Source organism: Halichoeres trimaculatus, unplaced genomic scaffold (assembly GCF_033239565.1).
Source record: "Halichoeres trimaculatus isolate MK-OKI-2021-1 unplaced genomic scaffold, fHalTri1.1 fHalTri1_scaffold_15, whole genome shotgun sequence".
NCBI classification, from domain to species: Eukaryota; Metazoa; Chordata; class Actinopteri; order Labriformes; family Labridae; genus Halichoeres; species Halichoeres trimaculatus.
The window spans coordinates 1,593,334-1,620,309 of record NW_027437193.1 but is presented as its reverse complement, the minus strand read 5'-3'; the positions used below and the strand labels follow the sequence as shown (position 1 = coordinate 1,620,309).

Here is a 26,976-nt window from a genome sequence, read left to right as displayed (position 1 = left end):
GAATATTCAGTGCTTTAAGCACCGCCTCTGGCGGTCATTCGGGATTCATAGAACCATAGTTACATTCGTAACTTTCCGGTTTATCTCATCTTATAGGCTTGAAGGCAGTAAATGCAGTTCAGTGTTGGAGTTTGTATCATTCAACATTTTTACATCAATATTTTTACTTTTCCTACAAATGAATATCAGCTTCAAATATCAGGTATCAGCCTCCTTGCCTCCTAATAATCAGTATCAGCCCAAAAATCCATATGGGTCTATCTCTAGTATGACTGCATTTTTGTCAAACTGACAGATTCTCTGATCATGTGACAGGAATAAAAACATCTGTGTGTTTGTTTCCATCAGACAGAGAGCAGAGTCTGCAGTGTCTGGACGTCTGTCTCTGAAGAGTGATGGGTCCAGACGAGAGCCTTTAGATTTCAGAGCTGAACCTGGACCTTCAGGCACAAAGTAAGACCGCTCATTCTAACTGGATCATGCTTCTCTGCACATAATTTCTCCCTGTCTGCACTACGGAAGCCCTAGATGGTCAAAACATTTAAAATCAGTCATGTTAAACCAAACAGAAAATTAATTGACTGTATAACATGCCTGTAAAAAGCAGCACAAACTCTTTTCTGTCCAGTTTTTATTGCAGTTACATAGAAATGTTGGAAAACTTTATTTACTTTAAAAACTTTTGCTTTTTTTTTAAGTTTTCATTGAAGTTTATAAAACATGCTGCTGAGCCTGGGAGCTGTTCAACAAACATATTGGCCTTGTGGAATTTCCCCTGTGGGACTAATAAAGGTTTATCTCATCTTATAGGCTTGAAGGCAGTAAATGCAGTTCAGTGTTGGAGTTTGTATCATTCAACATTTTTACATCAATATTTTGACTTTTCCTACAAATGAATATCAGCTTCAAATATCGGGTATCAGCCTCCTTGCCTCCTAATAATCAGTATCAGCCCAAAAATCCATATGGGTCTATCTCTAGTATGACTGCATTTTTGTCAAACTGACAGATTCTCTGATCATGTGACAGGAATAAAAACATCTGTGTGTTTGTTTCCATCAGACAGAGAGCAGAGTCTGCAGTGTCTGGACATCTGTCTCTGAAGAGTGATTGGTCCAGACGAGAGCCTTTAAATTTCAGAGCTGAACCTGGACCTTCAGACACAAAGTAAGACCGCTCATTCTAACTGGATCATGCTTCTCTGCACATAATTTCTCCCTGTCTGCACTACGGAAGCCCTAGATCCCATGTGTCAAACTCGTGCCATGGAGGGCCAAGAGGCTGCAGGTTTTCTATCCAACCAAGAACTCCACCAGCTGGTTTCACTGATTAGTCCCTGCTCTCTGCTTGAAGGTGAGGTAATCAGTGGAATCAGCTGGTGTAGTGTTTGGTTGGAAGGAAAACCTGCAGCCTCTTGGCCCTCCATGGCACGAGTTTGACATCCCTGCCCTAGATGGTCAAAACATTTAAAATCAGTCATGTTAAACCAAACAGAAAATTAATTGACTGTATAACATGCCTGTAAAAAGCAGCACAAACTCTATTCTGTCCAGTTTTTATTGCAGTCACATTGAAATGTTGGAAAACTTTATTCACTTTAAAAACTTTTGCTATTTATTTTTTAAGTTTTCATTGAAGTTTATAAAACATGCTGCTGAGCCTGGGAGCTGTTCAACAAACATATTGGCCTTGTGGAATTTCCCCTGTGGGACTATCAATCAATCAATCAATCAATCAATCTTTATTTATATAGCGCCAAATCATAACAAATGTTATTTCAAGACACTTTACAAAAACATTTACAGGTCTAGACCCGTTAATGTTAATAAAATTTTATTAGCAGAAACCCAACATCAAGACAAGATAAGGAGTCTTATCTTATCTTAATCCACCATGAGTACAGGACTTTGCAGCATTTAGCAAGTTACAATAGAGAGGAACAACTTCCCTTTAACGGGCAGAAACCTTGGACAGAACCAGACTCATGTTAGACAGACATCTGTCTCGACTGTGTTGGGGTTAGAGAGAGACAGATAGAGGAGAGAGAGTGGGAGAGAGAGGGGGGGGGGAGAGAAAAAAGGAGGGGGGGGGGGGGGGTAGGGATACACACACACGCACACAGACACACACACAGACACACATACACACACACACACACACACACACAGAGAAAGGGAGAGAGAGAGAAACAGACGGAGTCTGAAGTTTGGCGCTGTGGCGACAGTTAAGGAGAAACCAGCAGGCCAAATCCAAAGCTGTAGTAGCTGGTGTCGGACAGGAGCACAGCAGCAGGCCGTCTTCTTCACCGATCCCCAGGAACCTACAAGACAAACTCAGACCCTTCCAGAGAGGTGTATGGTCAGTAACTATAACAGGACAGTAAGACTAGAAGTTAGACTGACAGAAAAAGAGGGAAACAGGAGCCCTGTGTGTCAGTTCCCCCCAGCAGTCTAAACCTATAGCAGCATAACTAAGAGCTGGTTCAGATCTGATCCAGCTCTAACTGTAAGCTTTATCAAAAAGGAAAGTTTTAAGTCTACTCTTAAAGGTTGAGACCGTGTCTGCTCCCCGGACCTCAACCGGTAAGTTATTCCAAAGAAGAGGAGCCTGATAACTAAAGGCTCGACCTCCCATACTACTTTTAGAGACCCTAGGTACAACGAGCAGACCAGCATGTTGAGAACGCAAAGACCTAGACGGATTATACGGAACAATTAAGTCTTTAAGATACGATGGCCCGATGCCATTAAGCTCTTTGTAAGTCAGAAGAAGAATTTTAAACTCTATCCTAGATTTTATAGGTAACCAGTGTAGAGACGCTAACACTGGAGAGATGTGCTCTCTCCTCCCAGTCCAAGTCAGTACCCGAGCGGCAGCATTCTGAACCAGCTGAAGAGTCCTAATAGACTTATTAGGACAGCCGGATAAAAGAGAGTTGCAGTAGTCCAGCCTAGAAGAAACGAAAGCATGGACCAGTTTCTCAGCGTCGCTCCGAGACAAGATGTGTCTAATTCTCTTGATATTGCGAAGATGAAAAAATGCCGTCCTTGAGACCTGTTGGATGTGAGAGTTAAAGGACAGGTCCTGATCCAAAAGAACTCCCAGGTTCCTGACAGTGGTGCTGGAAGCCAAGCTGATGTCGTCAGAGGCGGCGATGTTGTTCAAGAAAGCTTCTCTGAGATGTTTAGGTCCAAGAACAATGACTTCAGTCTTCTCTGAGTTCAGCAGTAAGAAGTTTCTGCTCATCCAGGACCTTACGTCTTTGAGGCATGCTTCAAGTTTAGATAAGCGGTTGGTTTCTTCAGGCTTCATTGACAAGTAAAGCTGAGTGTCATCTGCATAGCAGTGAAAGTTTATGGAGTGTTTCCTCAATATAGTGCCGAGAGGAAGCATATACAAGATGAAAAGAATCGGTCCGAGCACTGAACCTTGAGGAACTCCATATTGCACCCTGGTGTGAGAAGAAGAGACGTTGTTCACATGAACAAACTGATGTCGATCCGAAAGATACGATCGAAGCCAGGCTAAAGCGGTTCCTGAGATACCAAGAAGACTCTCTAATCTCCTCAGAAGAATGCAATGATCAATAGTGTCGAAAGCGGCACTAAGATCAAGCAAGACAAGCACAGAAAGAAGACCACTGTCCGAAGCCAAAAGTAGATCGTTGGTTACTTTCAGCAGCGCAGTCTCAGTGCTGTGGTGAGCTCTGAACCCAGACTGAAAGACCTCAAAAAGACTGTTGCTATGAAGAAAATCACAGAGCTGACTCGCAACAACTTTCTCCAAGATCTTAGAAACGAAAGAGAGGTTAGATATCGGTCTGTAGTTGACAAAAGAGCCTGAATCAAGTGTAGGCTTTTTAAGAAGAGGCTTAATAACAGCAACTTTAAAAAGTTGGGGCACGTAGCCCGACAGTAAAGACGCATTAATCATCCTTAGTAAAGAAGATCCGACCAAGGGAAAGACTTCCTTTAACAGCCAAGCTGGGATGGGATCCAGAAGACAAGTTGATGGTTTGGCTGAAGTGACAGTTGAATCCAGCTCTGACAGGTCCACAGGCGAGAAGCAGTCCAGGAGTATATTAGCTCTAAGCGACGTTTCCGCAAATTCGCCATCGATCGAAGGTTCTATCACGGTTGCATGTAACACGCTACTAATTTTATCTCTAATTTTTAATATCTTATTGTTAAAAAAGCTCATAAAGCCCTCACTGCTAAGCGATAGAGGAACGCATGGTTCAGTAGAGCTATGACTGTTTGTCAGCCTGGCTACAGTGCTGAAAAGGAATCTAGGATTGTTTTTATTCTCTTCTATAAGAGTCGAGTAGTAAGTTGCACGCGCAAGTCGCAAAGCCTTTCTATATTCATTTAGACTATTTTTCCAACGCGAGCAGGATTCGGTTGTTTTAGTCGAACGCCATATTCTTTCTAATTTCCTCGATTGTTGTTTGAGCTCACGAGTTTGAGCGTTGTACCACGGAGCGGAACGATGTCGTCTGAGAGTCCTCTGTCTGAGCGGAGCAATTGAATCGAGGACGGCTTGAAGAGAACCCGTGGTATCCGCAACAAGTTGATCAAGCTGAGAGGGAGCACAAGAGCTCTCTGCAAAAGTAGAGCAAGAATTCAAGGCAGCAGGAATAGCTTCCTTGAAAATGTCTACAGCTCTGTCAGACAAGTTCCTGGACAAGATGATTTTGTGCGCAGGTGAGAAATCCGACAGCAAGAATTCAAAAGTAATGAAGAAATGATCCGACAGAAGAGGATTCTGCGGCAAGACAGCCAAGTTGACAGGTTCCACGCCATAAGCAAGAACAAGAACAAGACTAATAAAGGTTTATCTCATCTTATAGGCTTGAAGGCAGTAAATGCAGTTCAGTGTTGGAGTTTGTATCATTCAACATTTTTACATCAATATTTTGACTTTTCCTACAAATGAATATCAGCTTCAAATATCAGGTATCAGCCTCCTTGCCTCCTAATAATCAGTATCAGCCCAAAAATCCATATCTATCTCTAGTATGACTGCATTTTTGTCAAACTGACAGATTCTCTGATCATGTGACAGGAATAAAAACATCTGTGTGTTTGTTTCCATCAGACAGAGAGCAGAGTCTGCAGTGTCTGGACGTCTGTCTCTGAAGAGTGATGGGTCCAGACGAGAGCCTTTAAATTTCAGAGCTGAACCTGGACCTTCAGGCACAAAGTAAGACCGCTCATTCTAACTGGATCATGCTTCTCTGCACATAATTTCTCCCTGTCTGCACTACGGAAGCCCTAGATGGTCAAAACATTTAAAATCAGTCATGTTAAACCAAACAGAAAATTAATTGACTGTATAACATGCCTGTAAAAAGCAGCACAAACTCTATTCTGTCCAGTTTTTATTGCAGTTACATAGAAATGTTGGAAAACTTTATTTACTTTAAAAACTTTTGCTTTTTTTTTAAGTTTTCATTGAAGTTTATAAAACATGCTGCTGAGCCTGGGAGCTGTTCAACAAACATATTGGCCTTGTGGAATTTCCCCTGTGGGACTAATAAAGGTTTATCTCATCTTATAGGCTTGAAGGCAGTAAATGCAGTTCAGTGTTGGAGTTTGTATCATTCAACATTTTTACATCAATATTTTGACTTTTCCTACAAATGAATATCAGCTTCAAATATCGGGTATCAGCCTCCTTGCCTACTAATGATCGGTATCAGCCCAAAAATCCATATGGGTCTATCTCTAGTATGACTGCATTTTTGTCAAACTGACAGATTCTCTGATCATGTGACAGGAATAAAAACATCTGTGTGTTTGTTTCCATCAGACAGAGAGCAGAGTCTGCAGTGTCTGGACGTCTGTCTCTGAAGAGTGATTGGTCCAGACGAGAGCCTTTAGATTTCAGAGCTGAACCTGGACCTTCAGACACAAAGTAAGACCGCTCATTCTAACTGGATCAGATCTATAAACTCCATGTCTTTGTGGATTTTTTGTCTGCTCCTCAGTGTGTCTCCTCCTCAGTGTGTCTCCTCCTCAGTGTGTCTGCTCCTCAGTGTGTCTCCTCCTCAGTGTGTCTCCTCCTCAGTGTTTCTCCTCCTCAGTGTGTCTCCTCCTCAGTGTGTCTGCTCCTCAGTGTGTCTCCTCCTCAGTGTGTCTCCTCCTTAGTGTGTCTCCTCCTCAGTGTGTCTCCTCCTCAGTGTGTCTGCTCCTCAGTGTGTCTCCTCCTCAGTGTGTCTCCTCCTCAGTGTGTCTCCTCCTCAGTGTGTCTCCTCCTTAGTGTGTCTCCTCCTCAGTGTGTCTGCTCCTCAGTGTGTCTCCTCCTCAGTGTGTCTCCTCCTCAGTGTGTCTCCTCCTTAGTGTGTCTCCTCCTCAGTGTGTCTCCTCCTCAGTGTGATTCCTCCTCAGTGTGTCTGCTCCTCAGTGTGTCTCCTCCTCAGTGTGTCTCCTCCTCAGTGTGTCTCCTCCTCAGTGTGATTCCTCCTCAGTGTGTCTCCTCCTCAGTGTGTCTCCTCCTCAGTGTGTCTCCTCCTTAGTGTGTCTCCTCCTCAGTGTGTCTCCTCCTCAGTGTGATTCCTCCTCAGTGTGTCTCCTCCTCAGTGTGTCTCCTCCTCAGTGTGTCTCCTCCTTAGTGTGTCTCCTCCTCAGTGTGTCTCCTCCTCAGTGTGATTCCTCCTCAGTGTGTCTGCTCCTCAGTGTGTCTGCTCCTCAGTGTGTCTCCTCCTCAGTGATCCTCCTCAGTGTTTCTATCCTCATTGTGTCTCCTCCTCAGTGTGTCTGCTCCTCAGTCAATCTCCTCCTCAGTGTGTCTGCTCCTCAGTGTGTCTCCTCCTCAGTGTGTCTGCTCCTCAGTGTGTCTGCTCCTCTGTGTTCCTCCTCCTTAGTGTGTCTCCTCCTCAGTGTGTCTCCTCCTCAGTGTGTCTGCTCCTCAGTGTGTCTGCTCCTCAGTGTGTCTCCTCCTCAGTGTGTCTCCTCCTCAGTGTGTCTGCTCCTCAGTGTGTCTCCTCCTCAGTGTGTCTGCTCCTCAGTGTGTCTCCTCCTCAGTGTGTCTGCTCCTCAGTGTGTCTCCTCCTGTGTGTGTTTTCTCCTCAGTTTGTCTCCTCCTCAGTGTGTCTCCTCCTCAGTGTGTCTGCTCCTCAGTGTGTCTCCTCCTCAGTGTGTCTGCTCCTCAGTGTGTCCTCCTTCCAGTGTGTCTGCTCCTCAGTCAATCTCCTCCTCAGTGTGTCTGCTCCTCAGTGTGTCTCCTCCTCAGTGTGTCTCCTCCTCAGTGTTCCTCTCCTCCTCAGTGTGTCTGCCCCTCAGTGTGTCTGCTCCTCAGTGTTTCTCTCCTCCTCAGTGTGTCTGCCCCTCAGTGTGTCTGCTCCTCAGTGTGTCTGCTCCTCAGTGTGTCTCTCCTCAGTGTGTCTCCTCCTCAGTGTGTCTCCTCCTCAGTGTGTCTCCTCCTCAGTGTTTCTATCCTCATTGTGTCTCCTCCTCAGTGTGTTTGCTCCTCAGTGTGTCTCCTCCTCAGTGTGTCTGCCCCTCAGTGTGTCTGCTCCTCAGTGTGTCTCCTCCTCAGTGTGTCTCCTCCTCAGTGTGTCTGCTCCTCAGTGTGTCTGCTCCTCAGTGTGTCTGCTCCTCAGTGTGTCTCCTCCTCAGTGTGTCTGCTCCTCAGTGTGTCTCCTCCTCAGTGTGTCTGCTCCTCAGTGTGTCTCCTCCTCAGTGTGTCTATCCTCATTGTGTCTCCTCCTCAGTGTGTCTGCTCCTCAGTGTGTCTGCTCCTCAGTGTGTCTCCTCCTCAGTGTGTCTGCTCCTCAGTGTGTCTCCTCCTCAGTGTGTCTCCTCCTCAGTGTGTCTGCTCCTCAGTGTGTCTCCTCCTCAGTGTGTCTATCCTCATTGTGTCTCCTCCTCAGTGTGTCTCCTCTTCAGTGTGTCTGCTCCTCAGTGTGTCTGCTCCTCAGTCAATCTCCTCCTCAGTGTGTCTCCTCCTCAGTGTGTCTCCTCCTCAGTGTGTCTGCCCCTCAGTGTGTCTGCTCCTCAGTGTGTCTCCTCCTCAGTGTGTCTCCTCCTCAGTGTGTCTGCTTCTCAGTGTGTCTCCTCCTCAGTGTGTCTCCTCCTCAGTGTTTCTCTCCTCCTCAGTGTGTCTCCTCCTCAGTGTTTCTCTCCTCCTCAGTGTTTCTCTCCTCCTCAGTGTTTCTCTCCTCCTCAGTGTTTCTCTCCTCAGTGTGTCTCCTCCTCAGTGTGTCTCCTCCTCAGTGTGTCTCCTCCTCAGTGTGTCTCCTCCTCAGTGTGTCTGCTCCTCAGTGTGTCTCCTCCTCAGTGTGTCTGCTCCTCAGTGTGTCTCCTCCTCAGTGTTTCTCAAATTGACCTCAGCAATCATCTGGCTGAACTTAGTGGCCCTGACAGGTAGTGATGGTACGATCTTTGAAGATGGATGATTTCTGTCAAACTGACAGATTCTCTGATCATGTGACAGGAATAAAAACATCTGTGTGTTTGTTTCCATCAGACAGAGAGCAGAGTCTGCAGTGTCTGGACGTCGGTCTCTGAAGTCCAGACTGGAGCCTTTAGATTTCAGAACTGAACCTGGACCTTCAGACACAAAGTAAGACCGCTCATTCTAACTGGATCAGATCTATAAACTCCATGTCTTTGTGGATTTTCTGTCTGCTCCTCAGTGTGTCTGCTCCTCAGTGTGTCTCCTCCTCAGTGTGTCTGCCCCTCAGTGTGTCTCCTCCTCAGTGTGTCTGCTCCTCAGTGTGTCTCCTCCTCAGTGTGTCTGCTCCTCAGTGTGTCTGCTCCTTAGTGTGTCTCCTCCTCAGTGTGTCTGCTCCTCAGTGTGTCTGCTCCTCAGTGTGTCTGCTCCTCAGTGTGTCTCCTCCTCAGTGTGTCTCCTCCTCAGTGTGTCTGCCCCTCAGTGTGTCTCCTCCTCAGTGTGTCTGCTCCTCAGTGTGTCTCCTCCTCAGTGTGTCTGCTCCTCAGTGTGTCTCCTCCTCAGTGTGTCTCCTCCTCAGTGTGTCTGCTCCTCAGTGTGTCTGCTCCTCAGTGTGTCTCCTCCTCAGTGTGTCTGCTCCTCAGTGTGTCTCCTCCTCAGTGTGTCTGCTCCTCAGTGTGTCTCCTCCTCAGTGTGTCTCCTCCTCAGCGTGTCTGCTCCTCAGTGTGTCTCCTCCTCAGTGTGTCTGCTCCTCAGTGTGTCTCCTCCTCAGTGTGTCTGCTCCTCAGTGTTTCTCCTCCTCAGTGTGTCTCCTCCTCAGTGTGTCTCCTCCTCAGTGTGTCTGCTCCTCAGTGTGTCTGCTCCTCGATGTGTCTGCTCCTCAGTGTGTCTCCTCCTCAGAGTGTCTGCTCCTCAGTGTGTCTGCCCCTCAGTGTGTCTCCTCCTCAGTGTGTCTGCTCCTCAGTGTGTCTGCTCCTCAGTGTGTCTCCTCCTCAGTGTGTCTGCTCCTCAGTGTGTCTCCTCCTCAGTGTGTCTGCTCCTCAGTGTGTCTCCTCCTCAGTGTGTCTGCCCCTCAGTGTGTCTCCTCCTCAGTGTGTCTGCTCCTCAGTGTGTCTCCTCCTCAGTGTGTCTGCTCCTCAGTGTGTCTCCTCCTCAGTGTGTCTGCTCCTCAGTGTGTCTGCTCCTCAGTGTGTCTCCTCCTCAGTGTGTCTGCTCCTCAGTGTGTCTCCTCCTCAGTGTGTCTGCTCCTCAGTGTGTCTCCTCCTCAGTGTGTCTGCCCCTCAGTGTGTCTCCTCCTCAGTGTGTCTGCTCCTCAGTGTGTCTCCTCCTCAGTGTGTCTGCCCCTCAGTGTGTCTGCTCCTCAGTGTGTCTCCTCCTCAGTGTGTCTCCTCCTCAGTGTGTCTGCTCCTCAGTGTGTCTGCTCCTCAGTGTGTCTGCTCCTCAGTGTGTCTCCTCCTCAGTGTGTCTGCTCCTCAGTGTGTCTCCTCCTCAGTGTGTCTGCTCCTCAGTGTGTCTCCTCCTCAGTGTGTCTGCTCCTCAGTGTGTCTCCTCCTCAGTGTGTCTGCTCCTCAGTGTGTCTGCTCCTCAGTGTGTCTGCCCCTCAGTGTGTCTCCTCCTCAGTGTGTCTCCTCCTCAGTGTGTCTGCTCCTCAGTGTGTCTCCTCCTCAGTGTGTCTTCTCCTCAGTTTGTCTCCTCCTCAGTGTGTCTCCTCCTCAGTGTGTCTGCTCCTCAGTGTGTCTCCTCCTCAGTGTGTCTGCTCCTCAGTGTGTCTCCTCCTCAGTGTGTCTGCTCCTCAGTGTGTCTCCTCCTCAGTGTTTCTCAAATTGACCTCAGCAATCATCTGGCTGAACTTAGTGGCCCTGACAGGTAGTGATGGTACGATCTTTGAAGATGGATGATTTCTGTCAAACTGACAGATTCTCTGATCATGTGACAGGAATAAAAACATCTGTGTGTTTGTTTCCATCAGACAGAGAGCAGAGTCTGCAGTGTCTGGATGTTGGTCTCTGAAGTCCAGACTGGAGCCTTTAGATTTCAGAACTGAACCTGGACCTTCAGACACAAAGTAAGACCGCTCATTCTAACTGGATCAGATCTATAAACTCCATGTCTTTGTGGATTTTCTGTCTGCTCCTCAGTGTGTCTGCTCCTCAGTGTGTCTCCTCCTCAGTGTGTCTGCTCCTCAGTGTCTCTCCTCCTCAGTGTGTCTCCTCCTCAGTGTGTCTCCTCCTCAGTGTGTCTGCTCCTCAGTGTCTCTCCTCCTCAGTGTGTCTGCTCCTCAGTGTGTCTCCTCCTCAGTGTGTCTGCTCCTCAGTGTGTCTCCTCCTCAGTGTGTCTCCTCCTCAGTGTGTCTCCTCCTCAGTGTGTCTGCTCCTCAGTGTGTCTCCTCCTCAGTGTGTCTGCTCCTCAGTGTGTCTGCTCCTCAGTGTGTCTCCTCCTCAGTGTGTCTGCTCCTCAGTGTGTCTCCTCCTCAGTGTGTCTGCTCCTCAGTGTGTCTCCTCCTCAGTGTGTCTATCCTCATTGTGTCTCCTCCTCAGTGTGTCTGCTCCTCAGTCAATCTCCTCCTCAGTGTGTCTGCTCCTCAGTGTGTCTCCTCCTCAGTGTGTCTATCCTCATTGTGTCTCCTCCTCAGTGTGTCTCCTCCTCAGTGTGTCTCCTCCTCAGTGTGTCTGCTCCTCAGTGTCTCTCCTCCTCAGTGTGTCTGCTCCTCAGTGTGTCTCCTCCTCAGTGTGTCTGCTCCTCAGTGTGTCTCCTCCTCAGTGTGTCTCCTCCTCAGTGTGTCTCCTCCTCAGTGTGTCTGCTCCTCAGTGTGTCTCCTCCTCAGTGTGTCTGCTCCTCAGTGTGTCTGCTCCTCAGTGTGTCTCCTCCTCAGTGTGTCTGCTCCTCAGTGTGTCTCCTCCTCAGTGTGTCTGCTCCTCAGTGTGTCTCCTCCTCAGTGTGTCTATCCTCATTGTGTCTCCTCCTCAGTGTGTCTGCTCCTCAGTCAATCTCCTCCTCAGTGTGTCTGCTCCTCAGTGTGTCTCCTCCTCAGTGTGTCTATCCTCATTGTGTCTCCTCCTCAGTGTGTCTGCTCCTCAGTCAATCTCCTCCTCAGTGTGTCTGCTCCTCAGTGTGTCTCCTCCTCAGTGTGTCTGCTCCTCAGTGTGTCTGCCCCTCAGTGTGTCTGCTCCTCAGTGTGTCTCCTCCTCAGTGTGTCTGCTCCTCAGTGTGTCTGCTCCTCAGTGTGTCTCCTCCTCAGTGTGTCTGCTCCTCAGTGTGTCTGCTCCTCAGTGTGTCTCCTCCTCAGTGTGTCTTCTCCTCAGTGTGTCTCCTCCTCAGTGTGTCTGCTCCTCAGTGTGTCTGCCCCTCAGTGTGTCTGCTCCTCAGTGTGTCTGCTCCTCTGTGTCTCCTCCTCAGTGTGTCTCCTCCTCAGTGTGTCTCCTCCTCAGTGTGTCTCCTCCTCAGTGTGTCTGCCCCTCAGTGTGTCTCCTCCTCAGTGTGTCTCCTCCTCAGTGTGTCTCCTCCTCAGTGTGTCTGCTCCTCAGTGTGTCTCCTCCTCAGTGTGTCTTCTCCTCAGTGTGTCTCCTCCTCAGTGTGTCTGCTCCTCAGTGAGTCTGCCCCTCAGTGTGTCTCCTCCTCAGTGTGTCTGCTCCTCAGTGTGTCTCCTCCTCAGTGTGTCTCCTCCTCAGTGTGTCTCCTCCTCAGTGTGTCTCCTCCTCAGTGTGTCTGCTCCTCAGTGTGTCTCCTCCTCAGTGTGTCTCCTCCTTAGTGTGTCTCCTCCTCAGTGTGTCTGCTCCTCAGTGTGTCTCCTCCTCAGTGTGTCTCCTCCTTAGTGTGTCTCCTCCTCAGTGTGTCTCCTCCTCAGTGTGATTCCTCCTCAGTGTGTCTGCTCCTCAGTGTGTCTGCTCCTCAGTGTGTCTCCTCCTCAGTGTGTCTGCTCCTCAGTGTGTCCTCCTTCCAGTGTGTCTGCTCCTCAGTGTGTCTCCTCCTCAGTGTGTCTATCCTCATTGTGTCTCCTCCTCAGTGTGTCTGCTCCTCAGTCAATCTCCTCCTCAGTGTGTCTGCTCCTCAGTGTGTCTCCTCCTCAGTGTGTCTCCTCCTCAGTGTTCCTCTCCTCCTCAGTGTGTCTGCCCCTCAGTGTGTCTGCTCCTCAGTGTTTCTCTCCTCCTCAGTGTGTCTGCCCCTCAGTGTGTCTGCTCCTCAGTGTGTCTCCTCCTCAGTGTGTCTCCTCCTCAGTGTGTCTGCTTCTCAGTGTGTCTCCTCCTCAGTGTTTCTCTCCTCCTCAGTGTGTCTGCCCCTCAGTGTGTCTGCTCCTCAGTGTGTCTCCTCCTCAGTGTGTCTGCTCCTCAGTGTGTCTCTCCTCAGTGTGTCTCCTCCTCAGTGTGTCTCCTCCTCAGTGTGTCTCCTCCTCAGTGTGTCTGCTTCTCAGTGTGTCTCCTCCTCAGTGTGTCTCCTCCTCAGTGTTTCTCTCCTCCTCAGTGTGTCTGCCCCTCAGTGTGTCTGCTCCTCAGTGTGTCTCCTCCTCAGTGTGTCTGCTCCTCAGTCAATCTCCTCCTCAGTGTGTCTGCTCCTCAGTGTGTCTCCTCCTCAGTGTGTCTGCTCCTCAGTGTGTCTGCTCCTCTGTGTTCCTCCTCCTTAGTGTGTCTGCTCCTCAGTGTGTCTCCTCCTCAGTGTGTCTGCCCCTCAGTGTGTCTGCTCCTCAGTGTGTCTCCTCCTCAGTGTGTCTCCTCCTCAGTGTGTCTGCTCCTCAGTGTGTCTGCTCCTCAGTGTGTCTGCTCCTCAGTGTGTCTCCTCCTCAGTGTGTCTGCTCCTCAGTGTGTCTCCTCCTCAGTGTGTCTGCTCCTCAGTGTGTCTCCTCCTCAGTGTGTCTATCCTCATTGTGTCTCCTCCTCAGTGTGTCTGCTCCTCAGTCAATCTCCTCCTCAGTGTGTCTGCTCCTCAGTGTGTCTCCTCCTCAGTGTGTCTCCTCCTCAGTGTGTCTGCTCCTCAGTGTGTCTCCTCCTCAGTGTGTCTATCCTCATTGTGTCTCCTCCTCAGTGTGTCTCCTCCTCAGTGTGTCTGCCCCTCAGTGTGTCTGCTCCTCAGTGTGTCTCCTCCTCAGTGTGTCTTCTCCTCAGTGTGTCTCCTCCTCAGTGTGTCTCCTCCTCAGTGTGTCTATCCTCATTGTGTCTCCTCCTCAGTGTGTCTCCTCCTCAGTGTGTCTGCCCCTCAGTGTGTCTGCTCCTCAGTGTGTCTCCTCCTCAGTGTGTCTCCTCCTCAGTGTGTCTTCTCCTCAGTGTGTCTCCTCCTCAGTGTGTCTGCTCCTCAGTGTGTCTGCCCCTCAGTGTGTCTCCTCCTCAGTGTGTCTGCCCCTCAGTGTGTCTCCTCCTCAGTGTGTCTCCTCCTCAGTTTGTCTGCCCCTCAGTGTGTCTCCTCCTCAGTGTGTCTCCTCCTCAGTGTGTCTCCTCCTCAGTGTGTCTGCTCCTCAGTGTGTCTCCTCCTCAGTGTGTCTTCTCCTCAGTGTGTCTCCTCCTCAGTGTGTCTCCTCCTCAGTGTGTCTATCCTCATTGTGTCTCCTCCTCAGTGTGTCTCCTCCTCAGTGTGTCTCCTCCTCAGTGTGTCTGCTTCTCAGTGTGTCTCCTCCTCAGTGTGTCTCCTCCTCAGTGTTTCTCTCCTCCTCAGTGTGTCTGCCCCTCAGTGTGTCTGCTCCTCAGTGTGTCTCCTCCTCAGTGTGTCTGCTCCTCAGTCAATCTCCTCCTCAGTGTGTCTGCTCCTCAGTGTGTCTCCTCCTCAGTGTGTCTGCTCCTCAGTGTGTCTGCTCCTCTGTGTTCCTCCTCCTTAGTGTGTCTGCTCCTCAGTGTGTCTCCTCCTCAGTGTGTCTGCCCCTCAGTGTGTCTGCTCCTCAGTGTGTCTCCTCCTCAGTGTGTCTCCTCCTCAGTGTGTCTGCTCCTCAGTGTGTCTGCTCCTCAGTGTGTCTGCTCCTCAGTGTGTCTCCTCCTCAGTGTGTCTGCTCCTCAGTGTGTCTCCTCCTCAGTGTGTCTGCTCCTCAGTGTGTCTCCTCCTCAGTGTGTCTATCCTCATTGTGTCTCCTCCTCAGTGTGTCTGCTCCTCAGTCAATCTCCTCCTCAGTGTGTCTGCTCCTCAGTGTGTCTCCTCCTCAGTGTGTCTGCTCCTCAGTGTGTCTGCTCCTCAGTGTGTCTCCTCCTCAGTGTGTCTGCTCCTCAGTGTGTCTCCTCCTCAGTGTGTCTATCCTCATTGTGTCTCCTCCTCAGTGTGTCTCCTCCTCAGTGTGTCTGCCCCTCAGTGTGTCTGCTCCTCAGTGTGTCTCCTCCTCAGTGTGTCTTCTCCTCAGTGTGTCTCCTCCTCAGTGTGTCTCCTCCTCAGTGTGTCTATCCTCATTGTGTCTCCTCCTCAGTGTGTCTCCTCCTCAGTGTGTCTGCCCCTCAGTGTGTCTGCTCCTCAGTGTGTCTCCTCCTCAGTGTGTCTTCTCCTCAGTGTGTCTCCTCCTCAGTGTGTCTGCTCCTCAGTGTGTCTGCCCCTCAGTGTGTCTCCTCCTCAGTGTGTCTGCCCCTCAGTGTGTCTCCTCCTCAGTGTGTCTCCTCCTCAGTTTGTCTGCCCCTCAGTGTGTCTCCTCCTCAGTGTGTCTGCTCCTCAGTGTGTCTCCTCCTCAGTGTGTCTGCTCCTCAGTGTGTCTCCTCCTCAGTGTTTCTCAAATTGACCTCAGCAATCATCTGGCTGAACTTAGTGGCCCTGACAGGTAGTGATGGTACGATCTTTGAAGATGGATGATTTCTGTCAAACTGACAGATTCTCTGTTCATGTGACAGGAATAAAAACATCTGTGTGTTTGTTTCCATCAGACAGAGAGCAGAGTCTGCAGTGTCTGGATGTTGGTCTCTGAAGTCCAGACTGGAGCCTTTAGATTTCAGAGCTGCACCTGGACCTTCAGACACAAAGTAAGACCGCTCATTCTAACTGGATCAGATCTATAAACTCCATGTCTTTGTGGATTTTTTGTCTGCTCCTCAGTGTGTCTGCTCCTCAGTGTGTCTCCTCCTCAGTGTGTCTGCTCCTCAGTGTGTCTGCTCCTCAGTGTGTCTCCTCCTCAGTGTGTCTGCTCCTCAGTGTGTCTGCTTCTCAGTGTGTCTCCTCCTCAGTGTGTCTCCTCCTCAGTGTGTCTGCTCCTCAGTGTGTCTGCTCCTCAGTGTGTCTCCTCCTCAGTGTGTCTGCTCCTCAGTGTGTCTGCTCCTCAGTGTGTCTCCTCCTCAGTGTTTCTCTCCTCCTCAGTGTGTCTGCCCCTCAGTGTGTCCTCCTCCTCAGTGTGTCTGCTCCTCAGTGTGTCTGCTCCTCAGTGTGTCTCCTCCTCAGTGTGTCTGCTCCTCAGTGTGTCTCCTCCTCAGTGTGTCTCCTCCTCAGTGTGTCTGCTCCTCAGTGTGTCTGCTCCTCAGTGTGTCTCCTCCTCAGTGTGTCTCCTCCTCAGTGTGTCTGCTCCTCAGTGTGTCTCCTCCTCAGTGTGTCTGCTCCTCAGTGTGTCTCCTCCTCAGTGTGTCTCCTCCTCAGTGTGTCTCCTCCTCAGTGTGTCTCCTCCTCAGTGTGTCTCCTCCTCAGTGTGTCTGCTCCTCAGTGTGTCTCCTCCTCAGTGTGTCTGCTCCTCAGTGTGTCTCCTCCTCAGTGTGTCTCCTCCTCAGTGTGTCTGCTCCTCAGTGTGTCTCCTCCTCAGTGTGTCTGCTCCTCAGTGTTTCTCCTCCTCAGTGTGTCTCCTCCTCAGTGTGTCTCCTCCTCAGTGTGTCTGCTCCTCAGTGTGTCTGCTCCTCAGTGTGTCTGCTCCTCAGTGTGTCTCCTCCTCAGAGTGTCTGCTCCTCAGTGTGTCTGCCCCTCAGTGTGTCTGCTCCTCAGTGTGTCTCCTCCTCAGTGTGTCTGCTCCTCAGTGTGTCTGCTCCTCAGTGTGTCTGCTCCTCAGTGTGTCTCCTCCTCAGTGTGTCTGCTCCTCAGTGTGTCTGCTCCTCAGTGTGTCTGCCCCTCAGTGTGTCTCCTCCTCAGTGTGTCTGCTCCTCAGTGTGTCTGCTCCTCAGTGTGTCTCCTCCTCAGTGTGTCTGCTCCTCAGTGTGTCTCCTCCTCAGTGTGTCTGCCCCTCAGTGTGTCTCCTCCTCAGTGTGTCTGCTCCTCAGTGTGTCTCCTCCTCAGTGTGTCTGCTCCTCAGTGTGTCTCCTCCTCAGTGTTTCTCAAATTGACCTCAGCAATCATCTGGCTGAACTTAGTGGCCCTGACAGGTAGTGATGGTACGATCTTTGAAGATGGATGATTTCTGTCAAACTGACAGATTCTCTGTTCATGTGACAGGAATAAAAACATCTGTGTGTTTGTTTCCATCAGACAGAGAGCAGAGTCTGCAGTGTCTGGACGTCGGTCTCTGAAGTCCAGACTGGAGCCTTTAGATTTCAGAACTGAACCTGGACCTTCAGACACAAAGTAAGACCGCTCATTCTAACTGGATCAGATCTATAAACTCCATGTCTTTGTGGATTTTTTGTCTGCTCCTCAGTGTGTCTCCTCCTCAGTGTGTCTGCTCCTCAGTGTGTCTCCTCCTCAGTGTGTCTTCTCCTCAGTGTGTCTCCTCCTCAGTGTGTCTGCTCCTCAGTGTGTCTTCTCCTCAGTGTGTCTGCTCCTCAGTGTGTCTGCTCCTAAGTGTGTCTGCTCCTCAGTCTCTGAATATTCTCGTGTTGTCTGAGGAATCCCTTTCATCATGTCCCCTCCTTGCTAATTTAAAAGCACCACAAAAATTCACAATCGATGATTTTAGCCGTCTTCATGCCGTCATCTCTCTTCCTTGTCGCATTATTTTTTTCCCTCCGTACAGAGTCTGGGAGTTGCACTTTGAAAAAAAACGTTCACTGGCTCCTCACGTAGCTCTATCATTCTGAGACCGTCACATATTTGGTTGTAGCTGTAGGGGCTCCTTTTCTAGCGCCCTTCAGGCATTGAATTTAGTGACGTTGATTGGCCAATTATTCATCATTTTCCCCTAGTAACCATAACTGGATTGGCTATTTAGCTGCAAGTCACGGGCACTTTGCCGAGCGCCCCGTGAGAGAATGATACACTGTCTGTCAGAGTAAATTCACTGTTTAATGAGTGTCAGCTGGTGGAAATGTTCTTTTAATGACGTCGTTGCATGGAGGCACACACATACACACTATCAAGTCAAACTGACATTGATTTAAAAAAACGAAAAAAATTCCTTCTCCATAACTGGTGGGGCGGAGCCCCAGCGCCCCCTATGGACCAGCTGCTGCTGGGGCCATCCCTAATCTGGATGTCTGTCTCTAAAGAGCCATCGGTCCAGTAGGGGGCCTCTTTATTTCAGATCTCAACCTGGACCTTCAGACTCAAAGTAAGACCCTGTTCAGACTCTGTTTGTACTGTGAGGGGACAGAGTCTGACACTGTTTCCTCTTCTTGTACAGATCATGGCTCAGCCTTCACTCAGTGACAGGTGCAGGTGGGGTCAGGTGTTTTAAGGGCTGCTCTCATATAGGCTAACATGTAATCCAGGTTTGGGCTGTGAAACTCCTTGTTTGTTCTTTCAGTGTGTTTCAGGATGGACCTGGACCTGGGACAGACAGACAGAGCTGGACGTCACAAAGTAAGACCATACAGCACTTCATGAAGTCAAGGTGTCAGTGAACCAGTTTGTAAGAGTCAAAACTGTTTGATAACCCAGAGTCCTGGTATACGCCTGTCTTCTTGTGTCCTGCAGCATTAATCCACTTCATGTTTTTTTAGATTCAAAACACAAAAACTTTATTTTAAGAAGTTTCACAAAATGATCCAGAAGCTTCAGTAAAAATCTCGCGTATGCTACAACACACGGACACGGTGTAAAAACCTGTGACTCCACTGCTGGTTGTTGTTTTACTAAACTGTGCAACTACACACAGACCACACCCCCATCAGTTCCCACCCATCGCCACGGTAACAGGCCACACCCCCATCAGTTCCCACCCATCGCTACGGTAACAGGCCACACCCCCATCAGTTCCCACCCATCGCCACGGTAACAGGCCACACCCCCATCAGTTCCCACCCATCGCCACGGTAACAGGCCACACCCCCATCAGTTCCCACCCATCACCACGGTAACAGGCCACACCCCAATCAGTTCCCACCCATCGTTACGGTAACTCACATTAGCCCCAAAATCTGCAGCCAAGCACCACACCAAGATAAAGATCAAGCTGTATCAACAAAACCTGTTTCTTTGACAGAAAAACAACAATTACAAATTTATGCAGAGCACATTATCAACATATTCATTATTTAACCACAGTTAATAACCAGAACTGGTCTCATACACAGTTTCTGGTCATGTGGATTGAAAATGTTTGATTATCTGTATCAGACACGGAGCAGACAGCTGTGTCGTTTGTTTGTTAGCATTTGATGTTGGCTGGAGTGATAGCTAGCTTACAGCTGCAGAACACAACTATCTAGCTCAGGGGTGGGCAAACTTTTTGATTGGTGGGCCACATTGGGTTCTAACATTTGACAAAGGGGCCAGACCAGGAGCAGATGGATGGAGTGCTTTGGTAACTATCAGGGTATCATTCCTTCATTCCATATCTGTTTTAGAATCCAAAATCAGAAAACGGATAACAACTTGTTATTCAATTTCTCATTTTCAAATCAAAAATCAGAAAACAAATAACGGTCTATTTTTCTCTGTTTTGATTTTGTTTTGAAATTAAAATTAGAATACGAGAGAATGGAATTAAAATGGGATTTTTAATCTGTGTATGGTTCGTTCTTTCGTTATTCTGTATCAAAACAAAATTAAAAAGGAACGAAAAAAAAGACTTGTTATTTTGTTTTTCTGTTTTAAAAGCAAAACGGAAAAACAGAATTACAGAAAAACAGAAAAATGTGTTTTTTCTGTCCTGGTTTAAAAAATGAAAAAACAAAAAATAATAAAAGATTGTGTCAAAACTGTTTGTGTGATATTTAGATATCAAATGTGAATGTCTCTATATAAAAATTAGACAAATAACTCACATTGAAGGTTTATACAGACATGTTCCTGACCTTTTTTTTATAAGTAACAGATCGCTGACGATCCACTCCGAGTTTTGTTTTGTCCACTTTCCTTTTCTTAGGTCCGTTCATCTTTACAGAAGGGCTGATGGGTCAGAGGGTAAAGTGCAAACGTGGAGTAACAGGCCTACACTTCACCTCAACAAAGTCAATGTATCTACAGTGCGCCATCCGTGCGCCGTGGGAAAACATCAGAATTTCATGGAAAATAAAACATTAACAAGGTTTATTCATTTAATTTTTTCAAGTTTGGCGGGCCGGATTAAAACGTTTAACGGGCCGCATGTGGCCCCAGGGCTGTAGTTTGCCCATGCCTGATCCAGCTGCCAGTAGCTAGCTAACTTTACCTACTAACCAAACAAGCACAAACACTACCGGAGTGCACAGAGCTTAAGCTGCACAACAAACTACACACACGTGAAATTACTTTAGCCAAAGTGAGAACTGACTGATTATTTTCCCCTCCATGAGAGACAAGGGAGTGCCTCTGCTTTATGCTTCAACATTGCTGCTGCGCTGGTGTGGTATGCCAACTCAATTTGGCAAAGGCTGCAGATAACAACCCCTTTTCCTTTGGGACTGAGTTTAAAGTATTCCCATACTCTTGATGATTTAGGGCGAGCTGCTTCTTGTTTTTTTTTTGTGGGGGTTGTTGGGCTCCCTGTGATGAGGTCCCAGTGTCTGTCTCCATTCTGTAAAGCTCTGTGCTGTTTGTTTTGGGTGACCCATGAGTGCGTGGCGACATGTTGACACTAAAGTATGACGTCCATGAAATGTTGAAGTTGACATCATGGACACATGGCTACAGGCCTACAGCACGGTGACGGTTGAAAAGTGCTTGGGATGATGACTATAATTGGTTTTTGATGAATTCATGTATATATAGGTTATTACTGTTCTTGGTGCGCTGACTCCCTCTGTCTCAGAGACAGCCAGATGCGGTTGTGGTTTTGTTGGGGTCCCTGCCCAAAGTGTGGGGGTCCGAAGCAGAACTGTTCCTCACTTTGATTCACCAGAAGAAACTGAGATCCCTCTATGTGCTGGCTCATTTTCTTCATTACATTCATTTTTATTTTCAGTACACAGAGCTCTGTTGTGATGTTGGTTTCACATGAAACGTGTTTCGTTCAGCATTCTTTAGCATCATGTCTTGTTCCAAACACGCTAAACTTCTTCCTTGTTTTCTGAACTCTTTGGAAATTTTAGGTTCAGACATTTCATTACATTGCTTTGACTGGTGCTCATATTTTTACAGTAGGACATTTGTCATATTATATTTTGTGCGCATTTCCCTTGCACCTTTTTTCTCCTGTTCATGTTCTTTACTTGTGTTTTTCTTTCAGTGCGCTCTCAGCTAGGGCTGGGAGAAATATCCAGTATACTCCATGTATTGAGGGTTTTTGCACGTGAGATATCTAAAATGACTATATCGTAATCATCAGACGTCACAACGTAAATCTCTTCGGTGATTCGCTCGTTTCACTCTCTGCTGCTCAGCAGGTGCTCCTCTCACAGCGAGCACCACGCTCCCCGCCCACCCAGACAAATCCTCCTGCACATGCGTGTTATGGTGTTAGGAGAGGAGAGAAGAAAGTCGCTTACACGTTGTGTCAGTCGTGGGTTGTGGGTTCCTGGGGCTTGTTTTCTGGAGTGTAGTTGCTTATTTGTGTTTGCTTTGCTGCCTGTATGATCCCTGATTCTCTCCCAACTCTCCACAACGAGAAACAAACACGACATGTCTGTGAGTTTTACCCCCCCCCCCCTCTGTGAGCTGTTCAGTCACGGCAATCAGCTGATCACTGCTCCAAACATGACGGCAGAGGAGTTTGATGCTATTTAACAGCTGAATACCAAAATACTGCGAGCTGGGATATGATCAGAAGACAAACCCAAAAACAATTCAACCAGACCACAGACTCAAAGACAGAAGTCACTAGAGTCCTTTCAGCATGACCAACGTTATCCAGGTAGCTGCTTTATGGATGTGAAGGTAATATTATCTCCAACTTTAGTTCATGATATTTTCAAACTGTAAGACAATATAATATAATGTAATTTAATATAATATGATATAATATAATATATTATAATATGATATAATATAATGTAATACAATTTAATATAATATAATTAGTGCTGTCAATAGATTAAAAAAAACAACTAATTAATCGCACAATTTTCTGTAGTTAACTGAGATTAATCTAGATTAATCGAGATTAATTTATCAATCAATTAATCGCGATTAATCTCATTTTTCTACTAAAGACAGAAGCTTGTAACAGATATTTACTTGAGTAAAATTGTGGAATTAATGTTGAATCAACATAATCAACACAAAGGCAGTATATTTAAATTCTAAGACTATTTTATTAAAAAGCTTTCTTTGATCTCTCAACATACAGTTTCTCTCCTGTGAAACACAATCAACATTGACTCAGCATTTGATTACATCCTTCTTATATCTGCGGCACTAACAGAAATAAAAACAACTTAGGCCTTTGTTAAAATGCAGATTGGCTTAGAGGACAATAATGTCTTATATGAACAACCAGTATTTACAACAAAAATGTGTTCCATCTTCATATAAGTTAAATTTCAAAGATGCATGAGTCAATTAAAAAAGAAGAAGGAAAGATACTGCTGAAAATACAGAATGTTTAACAATTTTTTACCCCATAAAGATAATTTGGCTCAGTCCTTCTGTACCCTCACACACACTCTCTCTCTCCCTTTACGTCACACACCCACCCTCTCTCCCACCCCCCCACCCCACACACACACACACACATACTCACACATACCCTCTCTCCCACTCACGCGCGCGCACCCACCTACAGAAGTTCACAGAAGTCCAGTGGTCACCTGTGAGCGCGATGCCTCTGCCGCTCTCTCTCATCCTCATACAGAGTGTGTATTCTTGTCATGATGGTTCCTCTCGACGGTGTATTATATGACACATCTCCTGATGCCGCTCGAATAACCTCTCTCAGTCCCTCGTCTTGCAGTATGTTAATTGGGCGGCAGTTTTTCGCTATCCACATAACCAGGGAGTCCGTCACCTTCTCACTCACAGACTTAGTTATCCGCCCACGAGCACCACACTCCAGCAGTGTTGACTGACGAGGCCCCGTGGACGTAACTTTGGCAGGGTGTTTTGCTTTGAGATGATACGCCAATGATGTACTACTTAAGTGGTAGTTAAATTCGCCTTTGCAGAGTGCACAAATCACCTTGGACTTTTCCGACAAACCATCAGGCAATTTTTTAAAGTGAAACTTTCTGCCTAAAAGTCCATCGTTGTCCATCTTGCTCAAAACAGAAAGCTAGCTCTGTTTAGTGTGGCTGCACTGCACACGTCATCAGAGGTTACAGGTCAGCCGTGACAGGAAACAATAAAACTGCGTTATTTTTTTTAACGCGTTATATATTTTAAATTAATCTCCAAAGTTAAAGCGTTAATTTTGACAGCACTAAATATAATATAATATAATATAATATAATGAGCCAGTTGAATAAATCTGAATGAATTATTTTACTGGAACTAAAAATTTGTAACTTCATAAAGTTTGGTTTAAAATTAAAGGTTTGCTAAACTTTACCTGATTGAGACGTTCTCCTTTTTGCATTAAAATTTAAAAAATCCAACTGAAAGCTCTGCTTCAATCATTTTACTGATGCCATTTTATGCATCAAAGGGTTGGATTTCACAGCTATCACACAAGTGTCTGAGTGCTTTAATGTCACTGGGGTTCTTATCAGGATTCAGGTTCAAAACTTTAGTCACATGTGCATTAATCGCTAAATCTGATCTGCTGAATCTATTCTGTAGCAGCTGGATGGCGTTGTTGTTGTTATTGGTAGGGATGGGAATTGATAAAATTTTGTAAATACCGATGCCCTTATCGATTCTGCTTATTGATCTGATCATTTATCGATTCCCTTATCAATTCCTGTTGTGAACTTTCTTGGTACAAAAAGTATCTTTACAGGTTTTCTGTGTCAACAACATTTAATTGAGTTTATACTGTAAGTGAATAAAATGTAACTGGTCCCTGAGTCTGGATATTTCTGGGCATAATTAAACAGAAACAGGTAAAAATTTCACACAATGTGACGTTGATGTTCTGTGTTGTAATATATTAATAATTCAAGTAGGCCATCTAGTGTCTTAAAGTGGTTATAGCAATGGTTTAAGATGTTTGTAACCTTTCTGTAGTTATGAAGTCAGCCATGAGCCTTTCATTAGCCTGTTAGCTTTTGACATTTGAAATTCTCAGTATTTTTTACAAAGAGTTGATGTGATATGTTTCTGTGATGAAAGTTGAAATTCTGTTATACTGATGTATGCTAACTGCTAGCATATCAATGCAGTTTCCCATATACGTTAGCATCAAGCTTGTGCTGTTTTGTTATTTTGGTAAATAATGTGATTTATACCATGTTGAATGTCCTGAATATGAATCTCCTGAGAGAGAGTGATGAACATTTCTTTATGAAGTCAGTTCTTCAGGAAAACTTCAAGATGAAAATCCTGAATCAGAGTTTTCAACAGGAACTGGTTTTCCATTCCCATCCCCAGTTATTGGTGGCTGTGCCTGTGAGATCTGATCTTAAAATAACTGAATTTGTTTTGGTCGGGTTGGGATTATTATTTACAGCTGCCTCAAACTGTCCTCAAAAATACTGAAAAGTCACAGCTCGGCTGGAGCTTGATTCAGAGAATGGTTCGACTCAAAGGGCTCTGATGTGTCAGCTTTAAGACCAAGAACTCATGAGGGTCAAGTCCACACCTCTGCTGTCAATCAAAGGTGGACACTGACACAGTCAGAGTCTGAGGGGGAACCAGTCTTTGTGGTCGTGCTCTAAGACTGGACTTTTTAACCCAGAATCCTTTTCAGGTTCTGTTTCTGATGTTTGTTTTCACAGGAAAATGATCACAGACTGTCAGCTGATCTCTTTTCTCTCTTCTTTGATGACAGATGATCAGTTCCAGGTTTTAGAAGAACACAAGATCAGTCTGAAGACCAGATGTGAACGTGTGACTGAAGGAAGTGATGACCCAGGAAGTAGAGCCCTCCTCAAAGAGATCTACACTGAGCTCTACATCACAGAGGGACCAAGTGAAGGGGTGAACACACAGCATGAGGTGAGCCAGCTGGAGACAGCCTCCAAGAAGATCCTCCAGGACACTCCCATCAAGGTCCAGGACACTCCCATCAAGGTCCAGGACATCTTTAAAGCCTTACCTGGGCAGCAGGAACCAATCAGAGAGGATCTGACAGACAGCGTTGCTAAATTAAATCAATGGGAGAAGTTTAAAAAGAATCTGAAATACTTCTTCTCTAGGTCACAAAGATCAAAAAACAGCAGAAAGGATCTGACAAATGACACCAGTAAGATCAAAAAACAGGAACCAATCAGAGAGGATCAGGAAAACCTCACCGCTGGGTTAAAAGAACAGGAACCAATCAGAGTGGTCCTGACAAACGGCGTGGCTGGGGTTGGAAAAACCTTCTCAGTGCTGAGGTTCACTCTGGACTGGGCAGAGGGCTCTGAAAACCAGGACCTCAGTCTGGTGGTCCTGCTGTCCTTCAGGGAGCTGAACCTGATCAAAGATGAGCGCTACAGTCTCCTCAGTCTGCTCCATGTTTTCCATCCAGCGTTAGAGAAGCTGAGAGCAGAGACGCTGGCTGTCTGTAAACTGTTGTTCATCTTTGACGGCCTGGACGAAAGCAGACTGTCTCTGGATTTTAAAGACACTCGGCGTGTGTCTGACGTCACACAGGAGAGCTCTGTAAAGGTGCTGTTAACAAACCTGATCCAGGGAAACCTGCTTCCCTCAGCTCTGGTCTGGATCACTTCTCGACCTGCAGCGGCCAATCAGATCCCTCCTTGGTGCGTGGACAGGCTGACAGAAGTACGAGGCTTCACTGACGCCCAGAAGGAGGAGTACTTCAGGAGGAGGTTCAGGGATGAAGATGAGTCCAGCAGAGTCCTCTCACACATCAAGACCTCCAGGAGCCTCCACATCATGTGTCAGATCCCGGTCTTCTGCTGGATCACGGCCACAGTCCTGGATCACATGATGAGCTCAGAGCAGAGAGGAGAGCTGCCCAAGACCCTGACTGACATGTACTCACACTTCCTGCTGGTTCAGACCCAGAGGAAGAAGAAGAAGTACGATGGGGGTCAGGAGACCAGTCCTCAGGAGCTGATGGAGGCTGACGGAGAAGTCCTCCTGAAGCTGGGCAGGCTGGCGTTTGAACAGCTGGAGGAAGGAAACATCCTGTTCTACCAAGAAGACCTGGAGCGCTGTGGTCTGGATGTCTCAGAGGCCTCGGTGTACTCAGGAGTTTGTACAGAGATCTTCAAAAGAGAGAGTGTGATCTTCCAGAAAACAGTCTACTGCTTCGTCCATCTGAGCGTTCAGGAGTTTCTGGCTGCAGTCTACGTCTACCGCTGTTTCACACACGGAGACTCAGCAGGACTGGAGATGTTTCTGAAGGGACGAGTCAAAGTTCCAGGTCTAGATGACCTCCTTAAAGGAGCCATGGAGAAATCCCTGAGCAGTGAAAACGGTCACCTGGACCTGTTTGTTCGCTTCCTTCATGGACTGTCTCTGGAGTCAAACCAGAGACTCTTAGGAGGTCTGCTGGGTCACACAGAAACCAGTCCAGAGATGATCCAGAGAATCATCAACAACCTGAAGAAGATGAACAGTGATAGGGTCTCTCCTGACAGAAGCATCAACATCTTCCACTGTCTGACGGAGATGAAGGACCTCTCAGTCCACCAGGAGATCCAAGACTTCCTGAAGTCAGAGACCAGATCAGAGGAACTCTCTGAGATCCAGTGCTCTGCTCTGGCCTACATGCTGCAGATGTCAGAGGAGGTTCTGGAGGAGTTAGACCTGAAGAAGTACAAGACATCATTTGAGGGACGACGCAGACTGATTCCAGCTGTGAGGAACTGCAGGAAGGCTCGGTAAGTCCATCAGAGACACAGATCAAAAACCAGGACAGATTGGAGGCTGACTTCTTGAAATAGTAACCAAAGCGTTCCTCTGTGAACACTTTCCACCTGCTCAGTGTCTGAAAGACCTCAGGGGTGAGCTGTGTCAGGTGCTCTGGATCTGCCTCACAGTTGGTTTTTGTGTTGGTGAAGGTTTAAAGCTCGTTTTTGTGACGGCTCCAGAGCCTGTCTTGTTGTGTGGTGGATGCTGCTCTCTTTCTATCTGTACAGGTTCCTGTAGTGGTTTGACTGAAGCCTCAGACACATCCAGTACAGACTGATCATGAGTCTGGACCGTCCCTGTTCACTGAGTTATGAAGTGGTTTCTGATCCCATCGTAATCTGGCTCAGTTTGAGAGACAGACGTGGGCTCAGATCACATGAACAGACGGTCTGAGAGCCTGAGTTTAAGATGGTTTCCTCCTTGGTCTGAAAAGGAAAGATAAACGTGTTCAGGTCACAGAGTGATGAGAAATGTTTTCATGGTGTCAGAGGAAGATCAGATGAACCCTGATGGGAAACAAGA

General features: G+C 47.3%; 1 protein-coding gene across 1 annotated transcript in view; it reads left to right on the top strand.

Annotated features, from left to right (window-relative positions):
* LOC141804209 (uncharacterized) overlaps positions 1-26,976 on the top strand; it is a 58,636-nt gene that overhangs the window by 1,006 nt on the left and 30,654 nt on the right. The window contains exons 2-10 of the mRNA XM_074688535.1: positions 349-453; positions 5,098-5,202; positions 5,812-5,916; positions 8,470-8,565; positions 16,726-16,821; positions 18,290-18,364; positions 18,413-18,487; positions 24,366-24,639; positions 24,865-25,779. Of these exons, the coding sequence (XP_074544636.1) occupies positions 349-453; positions 5,098-5,202; positions 5,812-5,916; positions 8,470-8,565; positions 16,726-16,821; positions 18,290-18,364; positions 18,413-18,487; positions 24,366-24,639; positions 24,865-25,779 (1,846 nt within the window). The remainder of the gene's footprint in view (positions 1-348; positions 454-5,097; positions 5,203-5,811; positions 5,917-8,469; positions 8,566-16,725; positions 16,822-18,289; positions 18,365-18,412; positions 18,488-24,365; positions 24,640-24,864; positions 25,780-26,976) is intronic.